Consider the following 22,476-nt stretch of genomic DNA (forward strand, 5'->3'; position numbering starts at 1 on the left):
GGAATCTTTTAAAAATCTATTTAGTTGTAGGAGGCAGGCATCACTGGCTGCATTTATTGCCTGTCCCAAGTAGTCCTTGAGAAGGTGGTGGTCAGCTGCCTTCTTGAACCACTGCAAGTAACTTTTTGTGGGTAACCCATAATGCCATTAGGGAGGGAATTCCAGGATTCCGACCCAGTGACAGTGAAGGAGCAGCAATCTATTTCCAAATTAGGACAGTGAGTGGCTTGGAGGGCAACTTGAAGGTGGTGGTATTCCCATATATCTGCTGCCTTGATCCTTCGAGATGGAAGTGGTCATGGATTTGGAAGGTGCTATCTGAGGATATGTGGCGAATTCCTGTTGTGTATCTTGTAGAAAGTACACACTGATGCCACTGTTGGTGGTGGAGGGAGTGGATGCTTCTAGGTGTTGTGCCAATCAAACAGGCTGCTTTGTTCTGGATGGTGTCAAGCTTCTTGCATGTTGTTGGAGCTGCACTCATCCAGGCAAGTGGGGAGTATTCCTTCACAGTCCTGACTTGTGTCGTGTAGATGGTGGACAGACTTTAGGGAGTCAGGATCGAAGTTATACGCCGCAGAATTCTTAGCCACTCGCTTGGTCTTGTAGCAACTGCAGGCAAGTAGCAAGTAGCAGAATTCTATCACACTTCTGACTTGCTTTGTAGATCATGAATGTGTTTTGGGAATTCTGGAGGAATGTTACTCGCTGTGGAATTCCTATCCTCTGACCTTTTCTTAACTGGACTGGCCACATAAATGCTGCAGCTCAGTTTCTCATCAGTTACACGCAGGATGTTGATAGTGGGGAATCCAGTGATGGATGTCATGGAGCAATAATTAAATTGTCTCTCATTAAAGATGGTCATTGCCAAACACATGTGTAGTGTGAACATAACTTGCCATCTGTCAGTCCAAACGTGGGCATTGCCCAGGTCTTGCTGCATTTGAACATGTGCTTCAATACCTGACAAGTGGTGAAAAGTACTAAGTAGTGTGTGATCATCAGTAAACATCGCCATTTCTGACAATATGATGGAAGATAGTAGGGCCAAGGATATTACCCCAAGTAACATTTGCAGAGCTGACTTACAACCAGGACAACTGACCTCCAATAAACACACCATCTTCCTTTGAGCCAGATATGACTTTGATCAGTAGAGAACTTCTCTAATTTCCAATTACTCCAGTTTTCTTTAGTACTTCTGGCTGAAGATTGTTTCAAATGCTTCAGCCTTATCTTTTGCACTGATCTGATGGACACCTCCATTATTGGGGATGGGACATATGTGGAGCCTCATCCTCCTCCAGTGAGTTGTTTAATTGTCCACCACCATTCATGACTGGATGGGAGAGGACCGCAGACTTTAGATCCAATCCTTTGGTTATGGCTTCAGTTAGCTCTGACAATCACTTGTTCTTATGCTTTATGACATGCAAGTAGTCCCGTTTGGTAGTTAGATTGACAGTTTTAAGTGGCACTGCTCTAAGCATGACCTCCTACATTCTTCACTGAGTCAGGCTTGATCCCCTAGCTTGAAAGTAATGATAGAGTGTGGGAGGTGCCAAACCAGAAGGTTGGAGGTTGCTTTGGGACGACAATATGTCTTCTGCTGAAGGCCCACAGTACCTCATGGATGCCCAATCGTTCAAAGTATATTCAAGTTAGCATGGTTATTCTAGCACACAACATAATGGAAGACATACTCAATGTGAAAGCAGGATTTTATCTCCACAAGGACTGCAGAGGTCACTCTACTAATATTAGTGAATACATGGCAGGTTGACGTCCAAAATGTTTTTCCCTCCTGTTGGCTCCCTTACCACCAGACACCAATCCAGTCTTGCCATCCATGTCCTTTCGGACCCAGCTAGCTTGATCAGTAGTGTAGCTGCTGTGCCGCGCATGGTTGTAGGCAGTGATAACCCTACTCAGAGTACATTCACTTATAGAATTATGTGCACTGCTGGTTATGCAGCAATTATTGCCATCCCTAGTTGCTTTGGAGAAGTGGTGGCGAGTTGCCTTCCTGACCTGCTGCAATCGACCCACAATACCAAGAGGAAGGGAGTTCCAGGGTTTTGACCCAGTGACATTGAAGGAATGGTGATATATTTCAAAGTCAAGATGGGAAGTGGTTTGGAAGAGAACTTGCAGGTGGTTGTGTTCCCTTGTATCTGCTGCCCTTGTCCTTCTAGATGGGGAGTGGTTTTGCATTTGGAAAGAGCTGTCTAAAGAGCCTTGACAAATTTCTGCTGTGTTGTAATTTTTTGCTTTAAATCAAACTATCTTTTTCATCCAGGAGAGACTTATCCTTGGAAAAAGCTATCCAGATCATCTTGAAGGCAGGGACATGGGAAAATCACAAACAAATCCTGAAAGAAACATTTTATCAACAAAATCTATTGGTTTGAAAAAGGTACAAACTCACACTAAGCTGACATACAAACCCAATACAACAAAAAAAAGGCAAAATATCACAGGTTTAGCATTAGCATCAGCACTGTGAAACAAAGAAGTCTCTCAAACCAATAATGTTCAGTCATGTCAGAAGTGTTTTACTTTTGTAAAATAAAACAATGGACACGCAGAGGCAAGAAACGTTCCAGGACAGTAGACGTACCAGCCGATACATGGATAAATAACTCTACACAGTAGATTGTCCCCATCTGTGAGAAGAGTGATCCACATTCAAAGATTTCTCTTCTATATTCATGGTAAATCTAGATAAGTAGAAGATTTATCACAACTGACGTGACAGAATGTATGTCAATAAGAAATATACTCAATTTAAGCTTCATATGGTGGAGACTGTCACTGTCCTATCTAACCAAATACTGAGCACAGAAAGATGTTACAGTCTACAGCTTTGGTTCAGGTGGAACACCTTGTAAGATTAAAATAATGTTTACATTTTACCACAGCAACTAAACAACAATGTTGACTGGGGAATTTGGTGGATGTTGTAAGACAAGTTATAAGGTAATGGATAGGAAAGGGTGAATATTCAGCAAAAGTGAAACTGAGCTCATTCTGATAGATAACAATGTCGCTGGTTGAAACATGTGTCAGGTCAGGCTGACAGCAGTTAGACTCTACCTAATGTAGATGTGTCTTCACTAATTCTTTGTGGTAGTTAACATGCCGAAGAATTACTACAACTATACATGGAAAAATAAAGTACATTGTTATCAAAGAGTTTCTTGTGCTGATACCTATTCAAATCCTTCCTCCATCAGAGACTGTGGAACATGGGGAGGAGAACTGGCAGCAGCACTCTACCCCAACCACACTAGTGGTTGCTATCCACGCATCACATCACATTCTAATATGGGGGAGCAATGGGATTCTTAGCACAGTTGTCACACTGCAGTGACTTTGAAACCTGTTGAATGAAAGATGAAGAATTTGGTGGGGTTTAATAAAGATTGAGCTACCATAACTAAAACAAATTAGCTATTTCCATAATAGAGGCAGACACAAGGCCATACCTTCTGGAATCAGTACTACTAGCATAGATCTGATCACAATAGAAAGGCAGCGTATTGTGAGGGATATTGACCAGTCGGGTAACCCAACATCATACTTGGCTTACAAAAATAAAGCATTATTGCTTTTCAACACCAAACCAGTTGAGGTAACTATTCATGTAATTCATGTAATATTTAGTTATTATATACATTTACCATTTCAAACCTTGATGGACTTAAATTATCATACATAAAATTGCTCATCTGAAGGAATTATCAATGATACATAGGAAAAGAGACGATCTAAGAACAAGAAGCAAGAACAGGCAATTCAGCCCCTGGAGTGTGCTCCACCATTAAATACAATTATGGCTGATCTCATCCTGGCCTCAACACTTTCCTGCCTACTCCCCACAACCCATTACTAATTAAAAATCTGTCTGTCTATCTACCTTTTCAAATTTATTTAATATCCCAGTGTCCATCACATTTTGGAGTAGTGAATGACCAAGTCTATAGTTACAAATATTTCAAGAATTAAACCTACAGATGGAATGAACACCAATTTAAGATTAGACTGGATAACTAGTTACTCTTAATTCACGAGTAATTCCATAGTACTTTCATGCAGTGTATCAGTTCAACCTGTTCGTTCACCTCCAAAATAGCAAATTGTGACTTCAAGCCCTACATTAGAACACAAGTTCATAAACAAAGTTGACACTTCCACATTATACTGAGACAGGGTTGCATTGTTGTAGACAGCGCCATTAGGTCAGCATAATGCACAAAGATCCTGTCAATCCTCTTCAAGCAATACCTGTACTGCTGAAAGAAAAGCAGAGAATAACAAAGTGTCAGTTGTTGCTTTCCAAAAGAAAGGAATTGGCACATTAATTAAAACAAAATAAAAAAGCTGTTTAGTGGCAGAAAAGGTATTTACTGAATTTAGCATTGTTATTTTACAAATTATAAATGGGATGCTTTCAGTGCTGTTAATGTGAATATAGGAAGGAACACAGTATATATGTGATGATGAATGTACCCCAGTGTTAAGGAGACTGAAAAGAACATTTATCTCATAATTGCGTACCTTTAAATTGCCTTGGTTTTTATCCGATACAAAAGTCACAGTATCAGGAAATGGCTAGAACAAGAAGAGAAAATAGAACACAACTTTGCAAAGAACGAGTTGTTACTTGCAAATCAGTCTGCCTATGTTTGAACTAGTGCTGCAGCATAAACCGACTGGTCAAAAGGATACTGCAAGAAAATACCAAAGTCATTTGTTCGGATTGCCACCGAAAGAATGCCAATCTTGTCTCTTCTGTAATACAGACCACTTCACCACTATTTGTGGAAAAATGAGGTCTACACTCGTGAGAATGAACACTGACAAGCTTTATTATACACAACTGTTTAGAAGGCATAGCAATAAAAGAAATTGTTCTGGAACTCCATGCTCAGGCTGCAGTTCCATTTGATCTGACACCACTATAACATAGCTCCTTAAGCACATACTCAGTAGCTATTCTTAGAGTAAACGCATAAGTAACCTTTTACGTTATATTAATCTGGGGCCATGTTTCCTAACTCCACATTTGAAGCACAAAGGGTTCAAAGTAGTCTAGGAGATTATGCCAAATTCAAATTTATAAAAACATTTGCAAAGCTGAAACAAAATAGATGTTTTTGCTTTTCACCAGAGGGAATGGTTACAGTACCACAGAGGTATTAAAAAATGGGAGCCGGATCAGCATTTGGGGGAAGAATTGAATAGAGCAGAACATTAATAGATTTAAATGAGGGAAGGTGGACATAAATACAGTGATTGGATCAAATGGCCTGATTTTAAGTCTGTTTATCATTTATAATTTTACTTTACAAAGTGCTTTGATAATGAAGCTGCAAGAGTAAATTGGAAAACAGACATGCAAAGGTTCTGTGACTAGAAAGCCTCATTAAATACAGACCACTATAAATATTGCCTCACACAACACTGCCAAAATTGAACAGCAGGCCTGCAGAGATAATTGTCTCAAGTAATAAGTTTCCCGAATTAGTTACAGGGCTTCCTACATTACAATAGTGATGATACTTCAAGATTCATATGCCACAGTGGTAGTGTCCCTACCTCTGGATCAGAAGGCATGATGAGTTCAAGTCCCACCTGTTCCAGAAGTGTGCAATACAGCATATCTGTGACAGTTTGATTTTTAAACAACCAACTTCAAAAAGGTGATAGGGCTGTTGTGGTCGTTTCCCTACTTCTGGGCCAAAAGGCCTGGGTTCAAGTCCCACCTGTGCCAGACGTGTATCAATTTTTTTTTATTTAAACAAACCCCTGTGCAGTCACACTTCAAAAGATGCTAAGCAGCAATAGTGTTGCTACTTTTGAACCTGGAGGCCCAGGTTCAGGTCCCACCTGATCCAGAGGAGCGTAATGACATCTCTGAACACACTGATTTTGAAATATTTACTTCAAAAGTACTTCACTGGCTCAAAGTACTTTGCAATGTTCTGAGATTGTTAAAGCTACCACATAAACACACATCCCTCTTCAAGTTAGGGAGTAAAAAAAAATTTTCCTGATCAGAGACCAGAATGATACTGAATGGAACTGCTGTACAGGACATTGGTTAGGCCACTGTTGGAATATTCCGTGCAATTCTGGTCTCCTTCCTATCGGAAAAGACGTTGTGCAACTTGAAAGGGTTCAGAAAAAGATTTACAAGGATGTTGCCAGGGTTGGAGGATTTGAGCTATAGGGAGAGGTTGCACAGGCTAGGGCTATTTTCCCTGGAGTGTTGGAGGCTGAGGGGTAACCTTATAGAGGTTTACAAAATTATGAGGGGCTTGGATAGGATAAATAGACAAAGTCTTTTCCCTAGGGTGGGGGGGAGTCCAGAACTAGAAGTATTAGGGTGAGAGGGGAAAGATATAGAAGAGACCGAAGGGGCAAGTCTTTCATACAGAAGGTGGTACGTGTATGGAATGAGCTGGCGGAGGAAGTGGTGGAGGCTGGTACAATTACAACATTTAAGAGGCATCTGGATGGGTATATGAATAGGGAGGGTTTGGAGGGATATGGGCTGGGGCGCTGGCAGATGTGACTAGATTGGGTTGGGATATCTGGTCGGCATGGACAAGCTGTACTGAAACTGTACATCACTATGACTCTAAGAAGCATATAGGCATTTGAACTTGATTCTTTGGACATTAGGAATCTGCAATGGATTCCTCATGTCATTAGATATCTAAATCGCTCACTGACTACCATGCAATTTCAACTGCGAAATACCCATACAAAGCAGCTGGAGATCTTTCTGCTCAGACCGCACTGTCTGCATTGATAGGTCACAATATTTCCTTGTGTGCTAATATTTGCATGCTGTTCTCTGCAGTATGTAAATACCAGACACACAATCATTTGGAGTTGAACTACCAAGATGACAACCCTTTTAATCTTACAGAAGCAAAAGCTCAGCAAAATCTATTTAAGAAGTTACTCTTGAAAATATTTCGTGACTATTCTTGCAGAATGAAGCTATCTTGGTTATCCATTGAATGTTACAGCACTGAAGATCATTTTTCTCTACAAGTTCTCTTTTCCAGTGTCAATCACCTGCTTGTTTCCCAGACCCATATTTTCCCTCTAAGTAATTTGGATTAATGATGTCTGTTCCGCCCAAGATGAAGAACATCATCCAGATTTGCAATTTGTGCCTCAGGGTCATTTGTGGAACAAAGGGAAAAGTACTATATTAAATGTTGAACAATTGTTACAGTGCAGGAAGACACCATTCGGTCCATCATGATTGCGTTGGCTCGGAGTACTTGAACTTCATGTCAAGCTCCGGCCTTTTCCAGCAACACTACACATTTGATGATTATTTAAATTAAATACAACACCCTTTTGAATGCCTCAATTACACCCTTCCTCCTCCACACTCCCGGGCAATGTATTGCCAAATCTGAATTATTCACTGAGAGAAAATTTTTCTCACCTCACATTTGCTTCTTTTGCAAAACTCTTTAAAATACCTCAGGGCATGGTTGGGAACATGGGACTGGGATATCAGAGAGAGAACAGAAACATGGGAGGTACAGGACTGGCAGCTCAATGTTCTAGGATATAGATACAATAGGAAAGATAGAAAGGTAGGTAAGTGGATGGGGGACTGGTGTTTTTGCTTAGGGAAAACATCACTGCTGTACCTGGAGAAGACATTCCTAGGGGATCATCAAGTGAAGTTATATAGATGGAACTGAGAAATCAGATGGGGATGATCATTTTTGATGGGATTGTACTAGAAGGTAATCATATGGAACGAATTGCCAGACAAAGTAGTAGAAGCAGGTGCCATGACAACACTTAAAAGACATTTGGAAAAATAGCAAGGGTTTAGAGGAATATGGGCCAAATACAAGCAAATGTGAGTCCATAAAAAGCTGGAATACTTATCTAAGACAACAATTTAGAATTTATAACACAGAAGGATGTACTTCAGCCCAAAAGATTCATAACAGTGTTTATGTTTGACATTAGCCTTATTATACCTTACCTCACGTAACCTTATCTGTGGGTCCTTTCTTCTTCATATATTTGTCCCTTAGGCACTCCAAAAGGTTATTAAATTCTACATCCTACCCACCCACTAAGTCAATAGTTATTTATAATTGAGAGAGAGAGAGAGAGCTAAACATTTTTGAATCTCCTGTTTGCAAATGTAATTTGCAATATTCAAAGATTTCTTTTACAAAAAGGTTGAACAAAATGCGCTTTTAAAAAACATTCGCAAGGATGTGGTTTGAAAAATTTGAGAGAGATGTTTCATTTCTTCCCAGCTGGGCATGGACTACATCCAATGCATCCAATCATTGCCATGAAGATGGTGAGCATGAATGCCTAAAGTCACAAGAGGCAATGTAAATGTTCAGAGCAACTAGTTTCAAGTCCTCAGAAGTCCTCAGACACCATTAGCACAGAATTAATGAACATATAAAGAGAGCTTGTCATATAGCTACTTAACCTGTGGGTAAGTGCATTAGTGTTATAAGTATAAACATTCTAGTATTTCAGTGCTGTTCCAAAGACAGGATTGAGAACCTAATGTCAAGCTATTTTGTTCTGGTTTTAATCAGTATAAACAAAACTATTCAAAAACAAAGTCAAAGCTGTTAACTTTCACGCATTAAAATGGAATGGTTCCAAACAATTAAACAGAGTTGCAGCAACTGCCAAGAAAGACTCAAGAAAAGTGTTCCTGATCCTCCAACAAATTAGAGGCTACTGTATACAGACACTCTTGCAATATCACTAGCTCCTCCATATGAGCTAAAGCAGCATATTGTACAAAACAATCACTATACTTTAACTTAATTGTAATTCATAGATCACAGAACCTCTGCTGTGCAGAAGCATGCCACTTGGCTCATGAAGTCACACTGACCCTCAAAGAGTATCCCACCCTACCACACTGCCACCCTATCCCCTATAACCTTGCATTTCCCATGGCTAATCCACCTAGCCTACACATATTTGGACTGTGGGAGGAAACCAGAGCACTTAGAGGAAATCCACATAGACATGGGGAGAACATCTGTGTGGAGTTTGCACAGCCATCAGAGTCCCTGGAGCTATGAGGCAGTGGTGCTAACCACTGAGCCACCATGCCATCATTGAAATAGTACTGACTTTTTTGCACTCAATTGTTGCCACTTCATTTATTTTGTCATTGTTTATGTACATGTCTGAACAATAACTTCAGTAAATTTTACTACTTCTTTGGCTATCATGTTTTAGTGTTTGAGGCATTGTAGACTCTGTTGCACTGGACATGCAATGTACTAAGTTAATTTAATTACTGTATTTAATCTCAATATAAAATTAAAAGGACTCAAAAAATGCAAAGAACATATATCTCACAGAATGGGACAAAAATCTATCCTGGTGGTTGTTGTTGTTGTTTTGTCCTCAAAAAATCTCTTAAGATTGTCAAACATGATTTCACATGCATGTTGTCATGCTGACTTGACTCAAATTATATATTTCTCTGCTGTTATATCCTTTATTACAGACTGTAACATTTTCCCACTAACAGGTGTTAAGCACTTTTCACGGTGGAAGATACCAGCAGCATTTGACCAATCCAAGAGCAAGGAGGAGGAGGTGAGTGTACTTGCCATTACTAAGAATAAAGTTTGGGGAAGCTGAAAGGTCTGAAGGTGGATAAGTTATTCAGACCAGAGGGACGACACCTCAGGGTTCTGAAAGACATAGCTGAGGAGATTGTAGAGGCATTGGTGGTGATTGTCCAGGAAGTGCTGGAATCAGGGAGGGTCCCAGAGGACCAGAAAATGGCTAACCCAAGGCACCTGTTTAAGGAGAGAGGGAGATAGCAGACAGGAAACAGGCTGGTTTGCCTGACCTCAATCATTGATAAGATTTTAAAGTCTATTATTAAGAATGAGATTGCAGGCTTCATAGCAAAACAGGGCTGAGTCAGCAGGCTTTATCAAGGGGTGTTCATGCCCAACATATCTGCTGGAATTCTTTGAGAAGGTAATGTTCAGTTAGACAAAGGAGAGCCAGGAGATGTAATTTGAGGAAGGCCTTTGAGAAGGTGCTGCACAGAAGGCTGTTAAACAACATAACAGCCCATGGTGTTATCGGCATGGTACCGACATGGATTAGCTGACTTTTAGAAGGCAGAGAGTGGGGACAAAGGAGTCTTTTTCAGGATAACAGCTGTTGGCTAGTCAAGTTACTCAGGGGTCTGTGTTAGGGACCACAATATTACACATTAACAACCTGGACAAAAAAAAGGGGATGGCTGCTAAGCTTACAAATTACACAAAGACAGGTAGTGATGAGGAAGCAGGGATTTGCTGAATAACGTGCATAGGCGAGGAGAATGGGCAAAGAAATGGCAGATGGAATACAATGCAGAAAAGTTTGGGAAGTCTGACTTGGGAGCTCTAGTTCAGGACTGTCTTAAGATTCAGTAGGCAGTGAGGAAGGTAAGTGCAATGTTAGCATATATTTCAACAGGGCAAGAATACAAGGATAGAGATGTACTGCTGAGACGCTAAGGCTGTGTTCAGACTGCGTTTGGAATCAGGTGAGCAGTTTTGTATCTAATGAAGGATAGGCTAATCTTGATTTGGGGGATAAATGGCCTGTCATATGAGGAATGGTGTTAAAAAATGTGGTGCTGGAAAAACACAGCAGGCCAGGCAGCATCCAAGGAGCAGGAGAATCGATGTTTTGGGCATAAGCCCTTCTTCGGGAATAAGCATCTGCAGTCCTCACTTTCTCCTATATGAGGAATGGTTGAAGACTCTGGGTCTGCACCCAATGGAGTTTAGACGGATGAGTGGAGGGATATACAGCACAGAAACAGACACTTCAGTCCAACTCGTCCACAACAACCAGATATCCTAAATTAATCTAATCCCATTTGCCAGTATTTAGCCCATATCCCTCGAACCCCTTCTTATTCATATACCTATCCAGAATCCTTTCAAATGCTGTAATTGTACCAGCTTCTACCACTTCCTCTGGCAGCTCATTCCATATAAACACCATCCTCCATGAAAATGTTGCCCCTTAGATTTAAAAAGGACCATTCTCCTCACACCTTAAACCTATGCCCTCTAGTTCTGGATTCCCCCAACCTGGGGTGAAGACATAGTGCCTGTACTGCACTGTAATGCTCTTCAGCCCTTGATGTTGCATCGACCTGTGGGATCAATCTGAAGCCCATCTATCCTACAGTATTCCATTTTCATCCATATGTTTATCCAATGACCGTTTAAATGCCCTTAAAGTTGATGAGTCTACTACTGTTGCAGGCAGGGCATTCCATGCCCCTTCTACTCTCTGATGTCAGAGGCCACCTGAGATCTGTCCAGTATCTATCACCCCTCTTGCCAGCCATCATCCAAGGAAAACAGCTCTCACTGTCCACCCTATCTAACCCTCTGATTATCTTATCTAATGTCTCAATTAAGTCACCTCTCATCTTCCTCTCTAACAAAAATATGCTCAAGTCTCTCAGCCTTTCCTCATAACACTTTTCCTCCATACCAGGCAACACCCTAGTAAGTCTGAACCCTTTCTAAAGCTTCCATAAACTTCCAATAATGCGGTGACCAGAACTGTATGCAATACTCCAAGATCAGCCAAACCAGAGTTCTGTACAGCTGCAGCATGACCTCATGGCTCCGAAACTCGATCCCTCCACCAAAAAAAGCTAATACACCGTATGCCTGCTTAACAACCCTTTCAACCTGGGGGGCAACAAGAATCTACACTACCAAGAATTGTACCATTAGGCCAGTACTCTTTATTCCTGTTGCTCTTTCCAAAGTGAATCACCTCACACTTTTCCACATTAAACTCCATTTGCTACCTCTCAACCCTGTTCTGCAGCTTATCTACATCCCTCTATAACCTGCAAGATCCTTCAGCAATATCCACAACTTCACCAACCTTAAGTGTCATCTGCAAATTTACTAACCCATCCTTCTACACCCTTGGCCAGGTCGTTTTTAAAAATGACAAATAGCTGTGGACACAAAACAAATCCTTGCAGTGCACCACTAGTAACTGAACTCCAGAATGAACATTTCCCATCAACCACCACCCTGTCTTCTTTCAGTTAGACAATTTCTGTTCCAAACCACAAAATCACCCTCAATCCCATGCCTCCCAATTTTGTGCAATAGCCTACCATGGGGAACCTTGTTAAACACCTTAGTGAAATCCATATACGTATCAACTGCTTTATCCTCATCCACCTGTTTGGTCACCATCTCAAAGAACTCTAAGGTTTGTGAGGCATGACCTACTCTCCACAAAACTGTGCTGACTATCCCTAATCTTTTCTTTTCTAGATGATTATAAATCCTATCTCTTATAACCTTTTATAACAATTTACCCACAAACAAAGTAAGGGTCTTTAATTACCAGGGTTGTCTCTACTCCATTTCTGGAGCAAGACCTTGTCTATTTACCTTGTCTTACCAAATAAATATTGTCTATTTACCCTATCCATGCCCTCATGATTTTATAAACCGCAATAAGGTCACCCCTCAGCCTCTAATGCACCAGGGAAAATAGCCCCAGTCCGTTCAGCCTCTCCCCATAGCTCAAACCGTCCAACCCCGGAAACCTCCTTATAAATCTTTTCACTAGCCTTACCAATGTTTGTCCAGCCACAACATGACTTCCAACTCTGCTACTCAATGCACTGACAAAGTCAAGCATACTAAACGCCTTCTTCATTATCCTATCTATCTGTGACTAGACTTCCAAGGAACTATGAACCTGCATTACAAGGTCTATTTGTTCAGCAATACTCCCCAGGACCTTACCGTTAAGTGTATAAGCCCTCCCATGATTTGCCTTTTTAGAATGCAACCCCTCAAATTTATCTAAATGAAACTCCATCTGCCACTCTTGGCCCATCTGATCAAGATCCTGTTGAACTCTCAGGTAATATTCTTCACTGTCCATTACATCTCCTGAAACTTACAGAATACCAGAGTGAATGTGGAGAATATATTTCTACCAACAGGAGAGACTAGGACTTGAGAGCACAGCCCCACAGAGTGATGGAATAATCCTTTAGCCATGAGATGAGAAGGAATTTCTTCAGTGTATCTGTGGAACTGATTGCCATAGAAGACTGTGGAGGCCAACTCATTCAGCGTATTTAAGAAAAAGATAGATAGGTTCTTGATTAGTAAGGGAATCAAGGGTTTATGGATACACGGCAAGGAGAATGGAGTTGAGAAATATATCAGCTATAATCAAATGGCAGGAGCAAACTCAATGGGCCAAATGGCCTAACCCTGTTCCAATATCTTATGGTCTTAATCATAATTAATACAAAGTCTCATATAACCGAAAGTGTCACTGACAGGTCAGCCTACATTATATGCTCAATTATATTGCTGGTTGACTGCACAACCGTCTAACTCAAAAGTAAGACTGCCAACACCATAGTAAGATAATATAATGAGATCTGAGAATTAACCATCCAGTTCATTCTTTCTACATCATTATTCAAACTGTACTTATATGTATGTAATTATCTCCCCCTTGTCACCTCATTTAAAATTGAAGTAACAATTGTTTCAGAGAAAAGTGATAATGTGCACAGGGTTTTGATGTTATATTAAATCGCATTTCCCCTACATAATGGTAAAATATCCAAGGACCTCATTGCATAGCCAACAACTGGTTCATCTTCATTACTGACATTTGTTTTAAGCGTGTACATTTGTGCCTCCACAGACATTGTAAAAATAAATACAGAAAATATTTGATACAGTAATGAGTTATTAAGTAATAAATGACTTTTTGGGCTGAGGGGGTGTGCGGCTGTAGTTTAACTCAACAGACACAAGGAATAATGCCCGAGTCAGTGGCAGTGCGCCCAAGCAGTTAACTTGCCAAACTGTTGATTCTTTAGGGATGTCTCCAACCTGACTCTGGGAATAAATGCTGTGTTGCAAACTGCAAGCATTTTCTTTATTTGGAAACCAATAACCTTCTAATATTATACAACTGAGTCAGGCTCAAGTGCTTTGTGACAAGAGACCTGTAAATCAAAATAAGCTGAGACGCTAATAACTTCAACAGAAATGATCAAGATTGTGGTGGCATTTGTGTAGGTCAGTAGATTAAAGGAACAGGGAATTAACGAAGGTTAACATGATCAACAGTAACAACTGTGCGCATTTGGATTCAGGTTTCAAAGTTTCAGATGAACGGAGGTTTATTTTCTAAACTTGTTTAGAGATGCTATGACACACCTCTGTGGCAGGTGGCACTGGAACTCAGGCCTCCTGACCCAGTGATAAGGACATTAAACTCAGGAGAACACTTTAATCAGAAATGCCTTGCCTAATTTAAACAGATTGAACAGTCAATTCCAGTTCTACATACCTTGGGTTAAGATACAAATTCAAAGCAGGCACTTGGATATGAACCTAATACTTCCTGATTTGCAGTCAAATGGTCTACTACTGAGCTATATTCATCTCTGAGCTGAAGTTTAAAAGAATTAAGGTTGATTGGGAAGCTAGACAAATATTCAAGTCATTAAACTTTAACTGATGTGGACTCACATTGAGTTTTCTATGGCATGAGATGGGAATGAAAACAAGCAAGATCACAAATCATAATATACATGGTGCAAACATCAGCTCAATTTGAAACTGGATCACAGTGCAAACATCAACATTTCACTGACCTCTTCCTTAGCTCTGCAATGGTGCCTCAGTTTTCAAAACAGTCACCAAATTTGCTCAATATCATTTAAAATGAATGTGGCTCATTTGAGTTCATCACTCCAGAATACCATTTTCTCATCACAACTTTTAAGATTTACCTGAAGCGGGAGATCTTTGGCATTACATCCAATGCAAAAAACAATGGTCAAGAATTCCAATTCCAAAAACTCAAATTTGGTTCAAAACATTAACTGTTTCTCTCTTCACATATGTTGTCAGGCCTAGTGAAATTCACCAGCAATTTGTGTGCTAGTTTTGGATCCATGTAATGTACATGTTAATGATTTGTAACTAAATTCTTTGCTTTCACCATTGACTCAGACTGTCTAGTTTTATGTTAAAGTCTGGTTGGCAAACAAATTTGTGTAGCTCAGGATTTTACAAAACAAAGCCACACTTTTTGGTTTCTTCCAGCACCTATGACTGTTTTGCATCTCAAAATGCCTTCTCAGTAACACTGTCAGGCTGAATCAGATGGTACGCAATATTCCCATCTATTATAGTTTTGACCTAATCTTAATCTGGTAGTTGCAATAATATGTCTTCTTTGACAATGTTTGCCTCTTGCATCCCTTCGTCTGCTATTGAAACCCAAAATATGCACCTTCAGCATTTAAAGGTTGATTTCTTAAAATGTCCTTCCAACTGCATTCATTTTATCAGTTTTAATGCAACATTCAATGCATCCAATTCTCTGGAACCCAAGCTTAAGTCAAATACTATTCACTCACAATGTCTCATGTTTAGCCTTGATATTTCCTGATGCTGAATAATGATTTCAAATGTCTTGCCCTTGTTGAAAAAAAACACACCAGGCCTTGAACCCTTCTTTGATGGTAAGCCATGCCAGTCCAAATAGTCATGCTTTGACCCTGACTCACTGCTTGCCAGGTTTTCAGTCAATAAATCAGCAAGGTTCAGTTCAATTCAATTCAATTCCATTTCATTAAACAATATTACACAGTTACACTGTAAACAAATAAAGTTTCCATACACTAGACTTACAAAGATAAACCAGATTCTGCTTTCTCTCAACATTTAAGTGAGCACTTTGCACAGAGGCCTCTGAACAGGAAGTGGCTATAGGAACAATGGCAGATCATTTCCCGTTCCCTGACTCAGGGTACTAAGATCAACTCTAGTAAAACAAACCTCTGCCATCCAAATCACCTAATTTAAAAGCTAATAAACCCTGGAACTTCCTGGTCTATGAGACAGTGATAGGAAAAACACGATAAGTTTAACCATAAATTCATTAAAAAGGAAGAATTTTTTTTTTAAATCTTACAACAACTGAATTTTGGAAACAGATCAACTTTTACTTTATGCCTCTGGGAATTAAAGAGCCAAGCACAATTAATGTATTGAAAAGGGAGTTAGACTGCAACTTGACATGTAGGGTTACAGGGAGAAGGCAAGCGATTGGCATTGTGTGCAATGCTTATTTGGAGTGATGATGCGAATTTGGTGAGCCAAATGGCCTTCTCCCATGCTGAAATAATTTTGTCGTGTTGCAATCACTCTGTAATATTACAAACAGCCTAATTGTGGACTGCAGTATAAATTAAAAATACAAACAAAACAATTAGTTAATTACATCATTCTTCTCACTAACCCCATCCCCCAAAATCATACAAATTACATTTTTAAAAACAATGTTTTTTTCCCCATGTGGACACCAGAAACATGTATTGCTTAATGCAGGTCATCTTTAAATAGACTGCTGTATACCATCTTCCTGAACTATAACATCCTGCAAATCTTTTTATTCAGGTTATCTTTACCCAAGAGAAAATAGGTCTCAAGAGTGAAAAATTAACATAATAGGAAAGCCAAAGGACATACTTTTTAAAATGTAAACAGGCTCATCACTTGTAGTAGTCATGCCTCAGTATCAGTAGATCATAAAATAGTTACAAATTTGACAGATCATTGGGACCCTTTTACAATACCAACAATGATCACAATTCCATCAAGAAATCATGAGATTACAGGCAGCTTGTTTTGGGGAAGTAGATGGACTTCTGCTTATTTTAGCATTGTGTTTTTTTGATAATTTCAACACCAATGTTAACAAACACACCTCATAAACTGCATTAAAATATATAAGTAGTCAGAAAGCAACAATGAATCTTTTATTCACATGCAACATCTAAAATTTGAACGTTTGACAGTTGGAGTACAAAATGGAGAAATACAATGCTTCTTGCTCTCTTCCCAAAAATACTTTCAGAAGAAAATCTACTGAAACCTCTTGTCGTCGTAAAACCGATTTCCTAGTCATGTAACCTTCATGTGTTTCCCCCACCCCACCCATCAACTTCATTAAGAGAAACATTTTATCTGGTTATCACCATATTACGGTTTAATGGAATTTTCTAAATGCAAATTTGCTGCCACATTTCAATGTTACAACAGCCAACACTTCAAAACGTCACTCATTGGATGTCTCAAACATCTTTCCAGACAATGGTTGTGAAGGGTGCTAGAAAAATGAAAGCCTTTATAATAAGTCTCAAGTTAATAATTTTTCCTTAGTTTGAAAGTAAACTGAAGTGAGGACTCCACTTGAATTGATCCAAAACTTCATGACTTGATTTTGTTTGGCCTGTCACTGTACATCATCCATGCAACAATGACTGCATTTTAAGGTTGTTTCATTGGCTGTAAACTTTGTTGGTACATCCTGAGATCATGAATGGCTCTCCACATGTTTTTAAACAATTAACAGTGGTTGCAAGATGTGCATTAGGCTGGATTTTAAACCAGAATGGTTTGAAATTCAAATTTCATCATCTGCCGTAAAAGACCACAAGCACTGTAATCTTAGAGCAACAACTTGTATCTTATATAGCACCTTTTAACATGGTGAAACATTCCATGGCACTTCAACGGAATGGCTTCTAAGGAAATTGTGACACTGCCGCAGTAAATATGTTATGAGGACAGTGACATGGTTAAAGAGGTAGAAGCAGTGTCTTAAAGTAAGGTGGAGGAGAAATAGAGGTATTTAAGGAGGGAATTAGAGCTTGAGGCCTTAGTTATTGAATACATGGCTTATAGTGAAACAGCAGTGAAAACTGGGGATGGAATTTGGATCCAAAATAGGTCAGAGAGCACAGTGATTGGGACTTTGTGTGAGGTAGTCAGCCAATAGAGCCTTTCATGATCTCAGGATGTGCCAGTGTAGTTTACAGCCAATGAAACTATCTTAAAATGCAGTCACGGTTGTTTAAATGATGTATAGTGACAGGCCAAACAAGATCAAGTCTGGAAGTCACAAAGTCTTGGATCAGGAATTCATATTGGAGTCCACATTTCGCTATATTTTCAAACTAAGGAGAAATTATTAACTTGAAGGCAGACTTATAAATGCTTTCATTTTTAAATAAATCTGTCATCCTCACCTGGTTTTGACTACAAATGATTCCAACTAGGAGAAAGTGAGGAGTGCAAATGCTGTAGAGTCAGATGGTCAAAAAATGTGGTGCTGGACAAAGCACAGCAGGTCAGATGAAGGGCTTATGCCCAAACTGTCAACTCTCCTGCTCCTCAGATGCTGCCTGAGCTGCTGTGCTTTTTGCATCACCACACTTTTCAACTACAAATGACTGCAGACCCACAGCAATGTGACTGACTCTTCAGTGCCAAACAGGCAATTGGAGATAGACAATAAATGCTGGCCTAGCCAGTGATATCCAAAGTTTAATATAAAACAAAGAACTGCAGATGCTGGAAATTTGAAACACAAACAGAAATTGCTAGAGAAACTCAGCTGGTCTGGCAGCATCTTTGGGGACAAAGCTGAGTTAATGTTTTGCAACAGGTGACTCAGTTCTGATATTAAAAAAACGAGGGGACTGGGCTGTATTTAACCTCAAAACTAAAACAGAATTGGAGATTTGAAACAAAAACAAACTGCTGGCAAAAAATCAGCTGGCCTGGTATCATGAGGAAAAAGTTGAAAATGTGTTGCTGGTTAAAGCACAGCAGGTCAGGCAGCATCCAAGGAATAGGAAATTCGACGTTTCGGGCATAAGCCCTTCATCAGGAATTATCCCGAAACGTCGAATTTCCTATTCCTTGGATGCTGCCTGACCTGCTGTGCTTTAACCAGCAACACATTTTCAACTGTGATCTCCAGCATCTGCAGACCTCATTTTTTACATCATGAGGAAAAAGCAGAGTTAACATCCAATCCAGTTTCTCAGAACTGGAGTCACCAATCAAAAACAAACGTAACCTCTGCCTTCTCCCCACAGATGCTGCCAGACCAGCTGAGTTTTTCCAGCATTGTGTTTAAGTTTCCCATACTTGCTCTCACTCTCAATAAGCAATGTTGTGTAGTTTTTAGGTTGGGCACCTTCTGATGACTTCAATAGTTAAGACTTTAAAAGTCCACTCCCATGTAATTTAGAAATAAACTTATCTGCTGTAGAATCCAAGCAGCAAAATCAAAAGCAGTTTTATTCTTTGCCCTTTACTTAAGGTTTGTGTTTTATGCCATTAACCAACGAGGCTTAATGCAAATGATAAAGATGAAAAATAGTTCATTTAAAATTACATTTTTACTTCAGTTTTCCCTCCTCTTTTGAAACCACTGAATGCATGATGGAACACAACTTCACCAATACCATTGTTGATTAATGCAATCAGCGCAGGTAGTTCTTCAAATACACATTTTCAGCGCATTAACAGGTAATAATCAGGCACAGAAACCCGGCTGAAACAAGCCATCACTTCTCCCCCAAAAACATCACTCGTTGAGATCAACTAACTCGGCATGGGTACATAGACACATTGCCAAAAAGGATCACTGGACCAGGACTCCAAAAGTCGCGTTTTTCTTCCCTAGCCCTGGAGTACAGTATTGAAAGTTTTTGCAACAGCCGCAGAATCAACTGTGCTGAGGTCAACCAATTCAGAGATCAGTGACACATTGCGAAATCTTGTACAGCTCAGTCACCATTGTCTTAAGCATCGTGGAAGCTTAAAATCTATTCTCTGCAACCGATTATGTATAGTTGTCGCCTTGTTATAACACACCGTTTAAATGCAAGATAATTCATAAATTAATGTAGGATCGTTTAGTTCAAAATTTCGTCCAAATTGTGAGAAAGTAAATATGCAACTTTCGGTTCTGGAAGATTCTCTGCACACTATCTGCGTGGGGAAGTGTCTGTGTTTGACTGATTGCTGGTCTGTGTCTGGTATGTATTATCAGCTGTGCTCGATATAAAAATAAACGCAGCTCCTCCACAGTGAATGGAGACAAAAAAAACTTTAAACAAGCCTCACTTACCGCGGTAGAACCGGACTGGCTTGCAATAAAGACCTTGATCACCATGGCTTCTCAACGTCGACACCGCCTCCAACCAAAGAAATAGAGGGAAAAACAAAAAAAAAGGCAGAGGAGGCGAAAATATCTGCAACGAATTGAACCTGGCAGGTTCCCACCCATGCACAGACAAGCAGCTTCAGCGTAGCCCAGGGGAGTCCCGCTACAGGAGAACGAAAACCCACCCTCTTTCCATTAGGCGCACCCTGATTGGTCGCCAACAGCACAGCTCCAAGCGCACCGATGACAATCCTGCACATGAGTGGCCAAGCGCTCCGTCAATCATACCCCCTCCCAACAAGCATTGCCTCTCCACAGCCGGGTGTGAAGTTGCGCTCCCTCCCTCCCTATATGGCAAGTGAAGGGCACAAACCAATAAGATCGTAGCACTGCAACTGCGGAGGTGTAGTTCGTGCAAGTTTAGAGCAGTTTGCATATATTTTTAAATAATCTAAAATTTTGACCCTGATGGTTAAAGCACCAAGAGTAAAGGTTCTCGAACAAGCATTTATTTAGCTTATCGATGAAAAAAAACAGGAGCAAGCGATTTCCATTCCAGCTCGTGAAATGGGGCTTATCGCGGAAACGAGCTGATTGATAAGTCAAGATAGATAAAACATCTGCTCGTACCATATTCAAATTAGAAAGAAAACAAACTAGGACTGTACACTCGGCGTAGGTACGCTAGTCCTTCCTGAAGAAGGGCTCATGCCTGAAACGGCGATTCTCCTGCTCCTTGGATGCTGCCTGACCTGCTGCGCTTTTCCAGCAACACATTTTCAGCTCTGATCTCCAGCATCTGCAGTCCTCACTTTCTCCCTGTACACTAGGTGTGCTAGTTCAGCAGAAAACTGGCGAAGGTGTACAGTCCAATGTTATCAATAAATTGAAATGGTGGAAAAAGTCGCATTTTTGTCCATCAACTTTTTTTTAAAATCGAGATTGTAAAGATGCAACATGTATAGCAACGGACTTCAAATTGTACGGCGCTATGGATATTAAAGAACTAGCAAACAAACTAAGATGGGCGTTTGAGTCTCTAAAATAACAACTGTATGTCGGTAGCACATTTGAATTAATTAAAATGTCCAGCACACAACAGCGTCATCAAACAAAATAGCATCAAAGTAGCATATTAGAGAAAAAGAAGAGAGTTTGTAAAGAGAATTTGGCATGTCAAGGCCTTGGCAACTAAATACAAGCCCTTAATGATGTAACAATGAGAATTAGCATTTTGATAGAGGGCAGGGTTTGAAGGCGGGAGCAACCTACAGAGTTGTTGGGGTGGTTGGTGGGAGGGGGTTGACTATGGAGTGATTTGTACACAGTTGAGAATGAGGCATTGCCAGACTGAAGCCAGTGTAGGTAATTGAGAACAGGGGATGATGATGAACAGAACGTGGTGCAAGTTAGGACACCAGTTGCAGAATTTTGTGTGAATTGATATTTACAAATGGGGAACTGGGAAACTAGTTTATTACAGCATTGGTATAGTCAGGACTACAATAAGAAAGACATGTTGAGGGTTTCAGGAACAGATAATTTAAGGCAAGGTCAGGAGAAATATCAGTTTAAATAGAGGAAATTTCTGCTCATTTGAGCATCAGAAAAGTTGAGTGACATTTCAGGAGCAGTGGAGTTGGCAAGAGAGGTTGGGCAGGATGGAACCTGTCAATGTTTTCAGGTGAGGGGGAAACCTTTGGAGGAAAAATAGGCAGAGCCAAGGATTGTTCCTTTGGGGATTCGAAAGGTAACAATGCCAGTGCAGAAATCATTGAATACTTCATATCTGCAACTGAATAGATAGAAATTGAACCAGATGAAGGTAGTCCTGTCCATCTAGACAACAGAGAAGAGATGTTGGAGAAAGATGGTGTGGTCAACTATCTCAAAAGATGGGAAAAGAATTGACAAGTATGAAGAGGAATAGGTCATTATAGCAAAATCATTATAGCAATATTTCAGATTGTGTGTTCATGGGTTGAAATGCTTGTGCAGAAGACCTAACGTCAGAACGACTTTCATTTTATGGATGTCCCAAAGTGCTTTACAATTAATGACACACTTATGAGGTGTACTGACAATTGTAAGAGAGGGAATGCAGCAGTTAATTCAAGCACAAAGCATTTCCACAAACAGCAATTTGATCATGTGTTCTGACGATATTGATTGATAGAGTCATAGAGATGTACAGCATGGAAACAGACGCTTTGGTCCAACCCGTCCATGCCGAGCAAATATCACAATCCAATCTAGTCCCACCTGCCAGCACATGGCCCATATCTTTCTAAACCATTCCTATTCATATACCCATCCAAATGCCTTTTAAATGTTGCAATTGTACCAGCCTTCATCACTTCC

General features: G+C 40.1%; 1 protein-coding gene across 2 annotated transcripts in view; it reads right to left on the reverse strand.

The window, feature by feature from the left end:
• Nucleotides 1–20,291, reverse strand: part of sh3bgr (SH3 domain binding glutamate-rich protein) — a 55,929-nt gene extending 35,638 nt beyond the window's left edge. For both annotated transcript variants that reach the window (XM_060833780.1, XM_060833779.1), the window contains exon 1: nt 20,080–20,291. In XM_060833780.1, the coding sequence (XP_060689763.1) occupies nt 20,080–20,124 (45 nt within the window). In that variant the 5' untranslated portion in view covers nt 20,125–20,291. The remainder of the gene's footprint in view (nt 1–20,079) is intronic.
• Nucleotides 20,292–22,476: the final 2,185 nt, after the last annotated feature.

This window comes from Hemiscyllium ocellatum, chromosome 12 (genome assembly GCF_020745735.1).
Source record: "Hemiscyllium ocellatum isolate sHemOce1 chromosome 12, sHemOce1.pat.X.cur, whole genome shotgun sequence".
In the NCBI taxonomy this organism is placed as follows: Eukaryota; Metazoa; Chordata; class Chondrichthyes; order Orectolobiformes; family Hemiscylliidae; genus Hemiscyllium; species Hemiscyllium ocellatum.